The 11,908-nt window shown below is 36.3% G+C and overlaps 1 protein-coding gene across 2 annotated transcripts in view; it reads right to left on the bottom strand.

The window, feature by feature from the left end:
* The window catches only part of l(2)05287 (WD repeat-containing protein l(2)05287), a 63,553-nt gene that overhangs the window by 49,348 nt on the left and 2,297 nt on the right, over positions 1-11,908 (bottom strand). The window contains exons 3-9 of one of the 2 annotated variants that reach the window (XM_089636738.1): positions 10,917-11,200; positions 8,814-9,001; positions 6,853-6,999; positions 5,980-6,212; positions 5,139-5,204; positions 3,318-3,576; positions 1,643-1,866 (exon numbers count right to left, since the gene is read on the bottom strand). In XM_089636738.1, the coding sequence (XP_089492864.1) occupies positions 1,643-1,866; positions 3,318-3,576; positions 5,139-5,204; positions 5,980-6,212; positions 6,853-6,999; positions 8,814-9,001; positions 10,917-11,200 (1,401 nt within the window). The remainder of the gene's footprint in view (positions 1-1,642; positions 1,867-3,317; positions 3,577-5,138; positions 5,205-5,979; positions 6,213-6,852; positions 7,000-8,813; positions 9,002-10,916; positions 11,201-11,908) is intronic. The other variant, XM_089636739.1, reaches the window with a different exon arrangement.

Raw genomic sequence — 11,908 nt, 5'->3', positions numbered from 1 at the left:
TCGGCCGGTAAAGAAGGGATTGACTGGACCTGCTGGACACCCCGGAAGATGCAGCCCCCGTCCGAACTGCCAACGGCTGGGATTTTGAACTGCGCAATGCGCGATATAACCTTACTGAATCTTAGATGTTATTATTATCATATACCATGAAGACAATATGATATTTCATCATAACCATTTACTAAGCGTTTTATTATTGCTAACAGTATCTTGTCCGATTTCTCGACAGTAAAATATGAAACTAACAGCATGGTATCTTGTCTCATTTCTCCACGGTAAAATATGAAACTAACAGCATGGTATCTTGTCTCATTTCTCCACAGTAAAATATGAAACTAACAGCATGGTATCTTGTCTCATTTCTCCACGGTAAAATATGAAACTAACAGCATGGTATCTTGTCTCATTTCTCCACAGTAAAATATGAAACTAACAGCATGGTATCTTGTCCCATTTCTCCACAGTAAAATATGAAACTAACAGCATGGTATCTTGTCTCATTTCTCCACAGTAAAATATGAAACTAACAGCATGGTATCTTGTCTCATTTCTCCACAGTAAAATATGAAACTAACAGCATGGTATCTTGTCTCATTTCTCCACAGTAAAATATGAAACTAACAATATGGTATCTTGTCTCATTTCTCGACCGTAAAATATGAAACTAACAGCATGGTATCTTGTCTCATTTCTCGACAGTAAAATATGAAACTAACAGCATGGTATCTTGTCTCATTTCTCCACAGTAAAATATGAAACTAACAGCATGGTATCTTGTCTCATTTCTCCACAGTAAAATATGAAACTAACAATATGGTATCTTGTCTCATTTCTCGGCCGTAAAATATGAAACTAACAATACGATAGTAAATTTTACGAGCGGAAGATTTGCGATGATCTAGAAATTCCAGATAGAAAAAGGTGTCTACAAATTTTATATTGCCAGAGCTCACCGTTTGAGGGTTTACAGCTTCATTGCATCTCTCAGTTGCCCTAAACACTAACAGGTTTCTACACATTAAAGTGAAACTCTCTTAGAAGGTTTTACAAGGGACAGGAAAAAAAGCCTCACATATTCAGCCTTTTTGTCAATACTATCAAACCAAATACATAGAAATAAACCTAGCATCCAAGAAATCTTCACTACTAATAAAAATATAAATATCCGTGGACACTCAAAAAAAATTACCAAAACGCCTTTTGCATCTAATCCTAGAAAACACTTCCTTGCAAATAGAGTAGTGAATGCTTGGAACAAACTCCCACAACATGTCATCGATGAAACAAATATAAATCAATTCAAAGCTCTATTGGATTCACATTTGGAGAGAAGAAAGGACTTAGTTCAAACTTAAAACAACTCAATTACTGTCAAACTTGTTGTGAAATCAGATATGAGCGCATCAGCAGAATGCTGCCTGCTCATTACATAATAATAATAATAAAATACGATATAAAAATATATATCAAACTATTATATATCTATTGACAAATAAATGTTTTATTATTGTGGGAAAATCTTATGCTTTGAATAAATTATTTTTTTAAATTTAGTCTGGGAGGGACCGAAGAAACTAAACTTCTCAATATGGTTTTACACATATCAATTATTAAAGCTCAATTAAAAAGATAGATAACTTACAAAGTGCATATGATGGTCCCTTCCAAACTGCACCTGTTTGCCCTGGGGGCGCAGGGCTGGGTGAGACAGGCAGGCCTTCTGGAGCCCCTGGCGGGTATCCCACAGCGTGAGGCGGGCTCCCGCCCAAGCGGCGCACACTGAGCCGTCGCCACTCAGGGCGCAACCCCCCGCCGGGCCCCCGGACGGGTGACCAGCGGCCACGGTGCACCAGGCAGCCTTGCCCTCTAGAATGGGACAAAAAGTTATTATGTATTTTAAAATATGCAGGTTGTTTCAGAACGTACCCGACAGACTAATCAGCGATTCATGAGCTATTTGGAATCTAAAGTTTGTTGGCATTTGGTCTTCGGTGACATTAAAAACACTGTTTTTTAAAATGATTTCATATGTTGCCACTGACAAGAAACTAATGCCAACACTCTTGTACCATGTGATACGCACGGTCCTGTTCCTACAGCATTGGGAACACAGCATAGTAAGGAACGCTGTCAGGTTTATTCAATAGCCTAAATACAATGACATTACAAAACTTATAAACACTTGGAGAGATCTGAAAGTGGCAAGCAAAAGATGCAGTAATTGGCATCCTTTCAATTTAGTACTAAAAGGTTGTGTGCTATCTCTAACCGAATTGCGGAAATGGGTGGCAAACTGCCCTCGAGTGTGATGAGAAAATGTTTCCATTACACGGCAAACATTAGCAAAAGCCAAGGAATAACCATTCATTTGTAAATACATGTAAATAAATTATTTATTATAAATATGAATGTGTCTATATATTTGTAATGTCATTGCCTAAATAAGAGAATAAAAAAGAAGTAAAAAAAAAAATCATAATAGGTAAGGCGTTCTCAGTAGATTGTACTTAACCTCTCAGACAAAGACTTTTATTTACTATGTGTTCCTTTGCGAACTGTCAAAACGTGATAATTTTTGTGTTATTTACGAGTTTTGCTAAAAGCTTCATAATTTTTACGTTTTGGGAAACGTAGCCTCATTCTAAAAAATGTTTTGGAAAGATTATGAAATCCACTATCGCATTGTGTTGTTATACGTAAATATTTGCGTTTCTAAATATACATTTTATGAAAACGTCAAAAATATGTAAAAATCGCTTACCATTATTTCAAAGCCGTGAAAAATGTATTTTTTTCTGAGTATCATAAAGAAATAACACTTTATATATTGAAGAAATATAATTAAATACTATTAGTCACCTCAAAATATTAACCGTCCAAACTAAAATATTTTTAATAAATTATTTAGAAACGCAATAAATTATGAATGAACAAGATGACAGATCCAATCGGCTTAGATAATGCACCTCTACGTTCCATAGATATTCTTGAATACAGACGCGTAGCGTTATTCATTATCGATACTCTGTTTTTTAAATCATGGCAATCCGTATACTAGTGATGGAAATAAATCAATTTTTGTAAAATCTCGCGCGTTTACGTGAAAAGACGTTCTAATGTCTTGACCGCTATTATCATATTTACGTCTTTTGACGTTCTAATGTTCTGAGTGGTTAACATTTGAAGTTGTTTTATATTTAAAAATGTATACTAAAAATAAAAAGAAAATGGTTTTGACAGATTGGAGGAAAAATTCACTTTTGTAGGCAAAAAAATAAATAATTAATTTGGTTAGTTTACTTTGAAAATAGACTAACCGTATCCTGGTATAGAATCAACCAGCGTCCAAAACCTAAGTTGGTTGCTATCATCAAAGGACACGGCGATAGACATGTCCATTGCCATGTGTAGGGCTGCGGGGGCTGCGGGCCTGTGCGGTCTCGCCACCACGGTGTGCAGGGACCAGCCGCGATCTCCCCGGGACGAGGACCCGAACCAACGGAGGCGCTCCTGCTCACCGCGGCCTTCCCACGTACAGAGCCACTGGCCGCGGCAGCCGACTGACATCTCCATAACCTAGAAAAGATTATTATTATGACAATGTTATAATTAAAACCAGACCATTCATTGTGGTTTATCATCTAAAATGTAGATATGGACATCTTTTCAAATACATCTATTTGAGATTCATTTTTGTTTTCGTAAATCTATCTAATCAGGAAAACCTTCCTTGACCTAACACCGGACATGATGTTAAAAATATATAAAACATATATTTTTTATTTTTTTATTTTTTTTTTATAGTGAATACCTCACAAGAGTCCCAACTGCTCCCGTCTGGAGCCAGTGAGACTATGGCATCCCCAATTGGGGGATGTTGTGAGGCTGAAGGTAAGTGGGGAAGGGAAAGAGGAAGGTGGGGAAGTACCTGGCTATTCAGATCTAGTCACTAAACACGGCTAAAGCCATTTGGAGCAACGTTTCAATTCTGAATGGTGGTCTTACACCAGGGCGATACTGGTAGTATCTTCCACTCTGGAACGTGCCGCAAATATACTATATATTATTTTAATTAATTAATTGTGAAATAACACAAATTAATCAAATAAAATTTATTTGCGCACGCCGGGTTCGAACTAGCGACCTTCGGAATGGCAGTCCAATGCGTTACCACTGGACTATGCCGGCCGTCTCAGCTCGATCGGGAGTATATGCGACCTCTCCTGGAATATGCTTTCCAAATATGGAGTCCTTACTTCGCAAAGGATATAAATCTGTTAGAGAGAGTACAGAGACGTTTCACTAAAATACCAAGAGCTCTGAAAGATCTACGATACGAAGATAGACTCAAGGAACTAAGATTACCAACCTTACAAGAAAGAAGAAAAAGGGGTGACTTGATCGAGACTTTCAAAATTTTATCTGGACATTATTACAGTTGCCCTAGCATCCAAGAAATCTTCACTACTAATAAAAATATAAATCTCCGTGGACACTCAAAAAAAATTACCAAAACGCCTTTTGCATCTAATCCTAGAAAACACTTCCTTGCAAATAAGAGTAGTGGATGTTTGGAACAAACTCCCACAACATGTCATCGATGCAACAAATATAAATCAAATTCAAAGCTCTATTGGATTCACATTTGGAGAGAAGAAAGGACTTAGTTCAAACTTAAAACAACTCAATTACTGTCAAATTTGTTGTGAAATCAGATATGAGCGCATCAGCAGAATGCTGCCTGCTCATTACATAATAATAATAAATGAATTAATTAATATAGGCTAATCTTGGAAATGGAAATTAACCCACTTCCTGACTCCCGATCGAGCTGAGACTCGGCAGATAAACTAGTTATCGATGACAATGCACTCTATCAACTTTTGGTGGCAATCACGCATACACACGTGGAAATATACACATTTCTATTAAATTTGATGACATTACAGCAGTTCATATATGAAATTTCATCAAAGACATGACATGCATCTTTGTTGTTTTGAGTAAAGTTGAGCGAAGTTGATATTAGTATTTGAAATTAAATGTTTATAGAACAAGATTTAATTTAATTTTAAACACTCTCTGTACAAATATGCAGGTATACAATAATTAATAATATGGACTTTGAGAATAATTACCTCAATTTGTTCAGGCTGAAGGTTGTCTCTCTCTGGAGGAACTATATTTGTATTGGTGACATCCAGCTATAAGAAAAAATATTACAATTTAACAGACATTGGATTGTTACACCATTAAAATGGCTGAAAATGCACTATCAATGCCAAAACATATACACAAACAATGCTAAAACATGTTTTGGCATAATATATGTAATAATGTAGAACATATTATATACATAATAGTGGGCGTACTGCAGAGCGGGTCCCCGCCTCAGCTCTGGCCCCATGTCCAATAAAGTCCAGAGCTTGACTCTGTCAGTGTAGATGAAAAAGATTATTATAGTAGTATAAAAGTCCATGTTTTAGTTTTTCTCCCTCTCACATCTCAGCTCTCATTTAGTAAACACGTGTCCGTAATATTTGTATGCGGTTAAAAATAAATTAGGTAATCAATCTCAGAGTATCATCGATATGAATAATCCCAGAACCTTATACTAATTGTGGTGCAGCCTACAATCGTAATATAACAGTATAACAATAATAATAATGATACTTTAATAGCGTATACATTAACAATGCCAAAAAGTGCACTAGCAAGCGAGAGTTAGCGCTTTCTCTCATAACAATTGGTAATTAATTAGTTTTGTTACAAACTTGTAAGATAGTTTTTCTGACTGTAAAGTAAACTAACTTAAGACTAAAATTTTCTAGAACGCTTAACTTATTTTACAAACTTAAAATGGAATTTGAAGTAAGCGTTGCACTTCTGTTTGCCAGAAATTTTGCAGCTATGAAAATATAATTACAGTATTATTATACAGTATATTATTAATCATAAAAAAATATTAAAATAACTCACAGTATACATCAAAGAATCAGTGACAGTGGAGTACATGTGTAGATGGCCAGGTCCCGCGGGCAGAAGCAGAGCCGTGGAAGGGTGGGCGTACTGTAGAGCGGGCCCCCGCCTAGGCTCGGGCCCCTTGTTCCGGGGGGCCCGGTGCGCCAGCTGCCTCCGCGCGCCCCCCAGTCCACCTGCCTCTCGTATACAGCCCACCAGGTACATGGAGCTGGCGTCGACTATGTGGATACCTGCAAAAATATATTTAATTGATGATAATGCACATTTTATGAGAATTTAAAATTGTTTAATTTATGAATTAAAATATCTCCAATTTGTCATCAAAATTCAGTTCCGAGTTTCTATCAAATGACAAAATTCATTCGCCATGACGTCACACCCAAGACGCCATAGATTTGCGCCTGAAATGAATAAGATTAAGAGAGGGACGCTTAAATGGTTTGAAGTTTAAGAAATACGCATATATTATTTAAATGATTCAAGTACCCAAACTAAGAAGATATTTTATGCATGTTTTACATCTCCACCAAATTAAATAGTTGTTTCCAGTAGTAATTAAGTTGAAATCAAGTATTATTTTTTAAAAAATGCATGCGTGAGACGGAATTTGGCAACTTTACCAAAGAAAGGAGTGTGAGGATAATATACATGATGAGGAAGTTAATGGTGGAAGAAGTCGGGGACACCACGTACATAAAAAAAGTGAATTGAATACATATTTGAGTCAGACCGTGTCAGGAGTCAGAATAAATATAATATACATATATATCAAATATAATATATCGTAAATATGAGAAGGATGTGTATGAATATGAATAAAGCAAGGAGTCTGTGCCTAGATCGAGTGATAGTTAGTAAGAGTCCTCTTACTATTGTCAGCTGTGGAAGCTACGAAGTGCGAGCGGCTGGAAGCAATATGGAGGATCTCAGCGGGAAGGCGAGGGATGAACTTCCTATCTCTGGAGGAACTCCAGGCAACCATAACTCTTTCTGCGCCCCCGGTAAGCAAGACACCACCTGAACAAAACAATTAAACATGTTTACATATTATGTACTCTACTAGAAAACATCTTACCTTTATAAACATACTCTTACCTACCCACATGAGACATGAATATTTATTGATCTTTGAAAATAAAATTGTAAACAAATGAAGTTGAATAAAGGGAGCAAAATTGCATACACAATTTTAGGTACATATCATAAAACTTGTTGTGAAATTAGATATGATTATATATTATGAGCGCATCAGCAGAATAAACCATCGGCCATGGAAAACATTTTGGCGCAAGAGACCCGCCTTTAGATTTGCTTTCGAATCCCGACGTGCGCAAGTAAATTTTATTTAATTAAATTGTGTTATTTGGTAGTAGACTTGGGGCATTTTCCAGAGTGGTAAACGAAACTTAGCTTGCAATATCTTTAGCCGTGTTTGGTCTTCCTCTTTACCTCCCCAGACCCTTCAGCCTCACAACATACCCCAACTGATGCCATAGTCTCACTGGCTCCAGTTGACAGGGGAGCAGTTTGGAATCTTGTGCGGTATTCAAATTTAAAAAAAAAAAGTAACTAAAATATCTTTGCGCATTTGCTCATAATAGTCGTAAACTCGCCATTTCCGTGAAGGGCATAATCAAGTTCGACTATATAATATGTAACTAGCTGAAGTTTCCGGCGTTGCCTGCGCTTTACGCAGCATTTTCGAATTCATATGTATGTATACAGTAATTTTTCTCTCATTTTGAACGTTAACCTACGGAACGCCGAAGGGTCTCTGGAGAATATTCGAGAATTCTAATATGATTCTTACTAGAATAATGATGAATAATTCAATGCGATTTTTACCTCAATGCTTCGAAAAATGTATGAAAACAAAATCAGCATCATTTGAGCTAACAAAACAATAGTTTCCACTAATATTTTTCTGTTTTATGCTCCGGCCTTCAACAGGTTAACCACTCAGAACATTAGAACGTCAAAAGACGTAAATATGATAATAGCGGTCAAGACATTAGAACGTCTTTTCACGTAAACGCGCGAGATTTTACAAAAATCGATTTATTTCCATCACTAGTATACGAATTGCCATGATTTAAAAAACAGAGTATCGATAATGAATAACGCTACGCGTCTGTATTCAAGAATATCTATGGAATGTAGAGGTGCATTATCTAAGTCGATTGGATCTGTCATCTTGTTCGTTCATAATTTATTGCGTTTCTAAATAATTTATTAAAAATATTTTAGTTTGGACAGTTAATATTTTGAGGTGACTAATAGTTTTTAATTATATTTCTTCAATATATAAAGTGTTATTTCTTTATGATACTCAGAAAAAAGTACATTTTTCACAGCTTTGAAATAATGGTCAGCGATTTTTACATATTTTTGACGTTTTCAGAAAATGTATATTTAGAAACGCAAATATTTACGTATAACAAAACAATACGATAGTGAATTTCATAATCTTTCCAAAACATTTTTTAGAATGAGGCTACGTTTCCCAAAACGTGAGTTATGAAGCTTTTAACAAAACTCGTGAATAACACAAAAATTTTCACGTTTTGACAGTTCGCAAAGGAACACAAAGTAAATAAAAGTGTTTGTCTGAGAGGTTAAGTGTGCAAAATTTCAACAAGAATCAAAATTTTGCTTTATGGGGTTTTGAATTTTTCAAAATTTCATGTAGACAGTGACCTTCCTCTTATTTTAAGGACAAATCTGCAAAAGTTCATCAATCTGTGAATAAAACTGTACATTTATATAAAAAATAAAATCCACGCCTCCCACCACAAACACTCTTCTTTATATAAATAGATTAAATGACAAACCTAAAACGGAGTAAGCCACGGCCGCAAGGGGCAGCTGGTGCCAGTGGCGAACCTCCCTGGGGGGCACGGTCTCGTGTACCGGGGTGCACAAGAGCGTGACACGACCCAGCGTGTCCCCAACGGCCAATACATCCAGAGAGGGGTGCCATGCCAGGCGCGTGCAGAATACGTTCTGCGATATCGCATGGCTGGAACATAACACATCGTATTATTTAAATATTATTATACAACTAGTGCAGACCCGTGAAAAATCAAATCAAAAATCACGGTGTTAGTAAATCCTTCACACACTTTCTTCCTATTTATTACTCTTATCTACATTCATTAGTTAAGATTAAGAACTACATCGTCGCCGTGGAGTGAAAAGTGAATAACAACAAACAAACAGTTTTGAGATGGTGGATATTTTGTGATTGCAATTGCAATTTTAAATGTCTATTTAAGGGTGATAATAATTACTATAGTTTTTGAGACTTACAATTTAATAATTGCACAATAAAATCTTGAAATTGCCTAAATGCAACAAAAACAAAATAGACATAAAATGTCTTACTAAAAATGTGGTGAAAATTTAATTTTAAATATAATTTAAATTATATTTTATTAACAACTGTGTATGCGAAAACCTTACTAATTAAAACGTAAAGTAGAAACTGACATAAAATAGTTTGTGGAAAGATGTATACATTGCTTAACCAGTCAAAGGGGGTTGTTTATCAGTTGTAGAAACTTCAAATAATAATTATTTCTCATTGAATTTGAATATTTTTCCAAGTTATATTTAATGTCCATATTTATCTTCATTTTGAAAATTACGTGAAAAAAAATTACCAATTTGGAAACTAAATAAACTAACCGTTTAGATTTTTGTATTTGAAATATATTTTAATGTTTAAAAATGAAATATTTAAACTTCAAACATGAAAAAAAAACCTTAGCACCAACATTTTGAATATATGTCGAAAAATTTCAGGGAATTAAATAAATCAAAAAACACAGACCTTATATTTAAGAAATTTGCAAGATAACTGTCACATCACTTTTTATCTCATTCATACAATTAAAAATTATTAAATATTATAATAAGTGGAAAAGTACATATTTGCGATAAATATTTAATAATAAATTCAGAAATCAGAAAATAACAAAAAAAAATTGATCAGTGCTTTTAGTGACTTATACCCATGACATAAATCGATTCAGGTATTTTTTACGCAGTTATTGACTTTATCCATAAAAGCGGGGTTCAAAATTAAGGACAAATCAAACTCATTTTTACCAAAAATGTTAGTTAGGGACTTTTCGCTCCACGGCGGTGTTGTATTGTATGGATATAAGTAACTATCTGTAGTACCCTGCCATGCATTGCTGCGGTGCAGATAGAGAAACAATAGCACGTGTTGCTTTTACGTCTATTATTTTTGTTGATGGTTTAGTCTCAATCAAGTCACCTTCTTTTCTTTCATTTAACGTTGGTGATCTTAGTTAATTAGTCTATCTTCATTTTGCCGGTCTTTCAAAGCACTTGGTATTTTTTAAATCGTATTCTCTTTATTTCTATACTCTCTTTATCAGATCGAAATTTTTCGTAAAATATAGACTCCATATTTGGAAAGCATATTTCAGGAGAGGTCGCCAAAAGTTTTGTATATTTGTAACATCAAGTCCAAGGAGAGATGTGGCTATCTTCCCTTCTGGGGCCTTCAGGGAACCACGGAGGATTGGAGAAGAGAGATGAGACCTGGGAAGACACATTGTGGAACCAGAAGACATAGCCACGTGTCCAATGACAACCCTGGTGAACTTTATAAAAGGGACCGGGTGAGTGTTAAAGGAATTAGTTAAAATGGGAGATAACACAATGGGCCTCTATGCCCAAAGTGCTCACGGGAATTATATGTAAACTGTCTTCGCTCTATAAAAAAAATTAAAAAAAAAAAAAAAACATCAAGTACAGTGTTACACCAAAGAAGGCTTTTCTGATTAAATAATAATTGTTTTTACAGTAATTAAGTTGAATCAAAGTGTTTTTAAAATAAAATATTCATAATATTAAGCATGTCCAGGAATTCTAAAGTATTACCCATATTATATTATACTAACCATACGCACTCCGCTGGGTTGGCAATATCAAACACATTAATAAAAGCCGTCCCCTCCGACACAGCCACCACGGTTCGGTCCCCGTATGACCCGATTGCCATGGTCCACCGGGGGCCCAGATTGCGGTTTATCCTCCTCGTAGCCGCCAACTGAAGGGCTCCGTCCTCGGTGAGGGTTATGACGCCTACCAGGGCCTTACTTTTGCCCACGAATCCCACCACGGCCTTGTCGGCGGATATGAGGTTAAAGGAAAGGACACGAGAGTCCTTCGGAAGATTAAGAGACTGAAAAAAAGAAATAAAAGTAACTTAGAAATAAAAATTATGTGCGGATAAAATTTAATAATGTTGTGAATAGAAACAACGGGAAATATGACTGGAAGTGTGCCAACTGTCGCCGAACTACGGCCAAACTATCAAAGCAGCGGAGTTGATGAAAGTAATGCATTTGGTGTGTAGGGAGAAACAAGGGCCAATCTTCCTTGTTTCTATTATCTATGTAAGCAATGGATACTTCCCAAATCATTCATAATTGAAACCAACTGGTGGTTAAAACACATAAATTCTTGACATTGACCAGTAATGTAGTTGTACGGGACGGCACTGTAGTCGCCGGCCGCACAGACGATGTAGCGGGAATGGCCGGCTGGCCGCTTCGACGCCTGGGAAGAAAGTCGGGAAAAATGAGGGAGAATGTGGGTAAAGGGAAAATTGGGAAAATGTGGGAGAAATGGGGAAAATATGAGGAAAGGGAAAATGTGGGGAAAATAGGGAAAAAACCTGGGAAAGGGAGAAATTGGGAAAATGTGGGAGATTATGGGAGAAAGGTATAAGGCAGGGGGGAGGAAGGTAGAGGGGAACCTGCGCCCTGACAAAGGACGTTTCGACTATTGCAAAAATGTTTCTTCTTGGTGAGCACCAGGGAGCCGGGAGAAAGAAGAAGGCCAGGTTGAAGTGAAGGTCCCAGGGCAGAGAAGAGGCTTGAAGAGGCAG

Source organism: Hesperophylax consimilis, chromosome 10, assembly GCF_061612785.1.
Source record: "Hesperophylax consimilis isolate HC1 chromosome 10, BYU_Hcon_1.0, whole genome shotgun sequence".
NCBI classification, from domain to species: Eukaryota; Metazoa; Arthropoda; class Insecta; order Trichoptera; family Limnephilidae; genus Hesperophylax; species Hesperophylax consimilis.
Note: the sequence above shows the minus strand (reverse complement) of the source record. Positions and strands in the feature narration are given on the sequence as shown.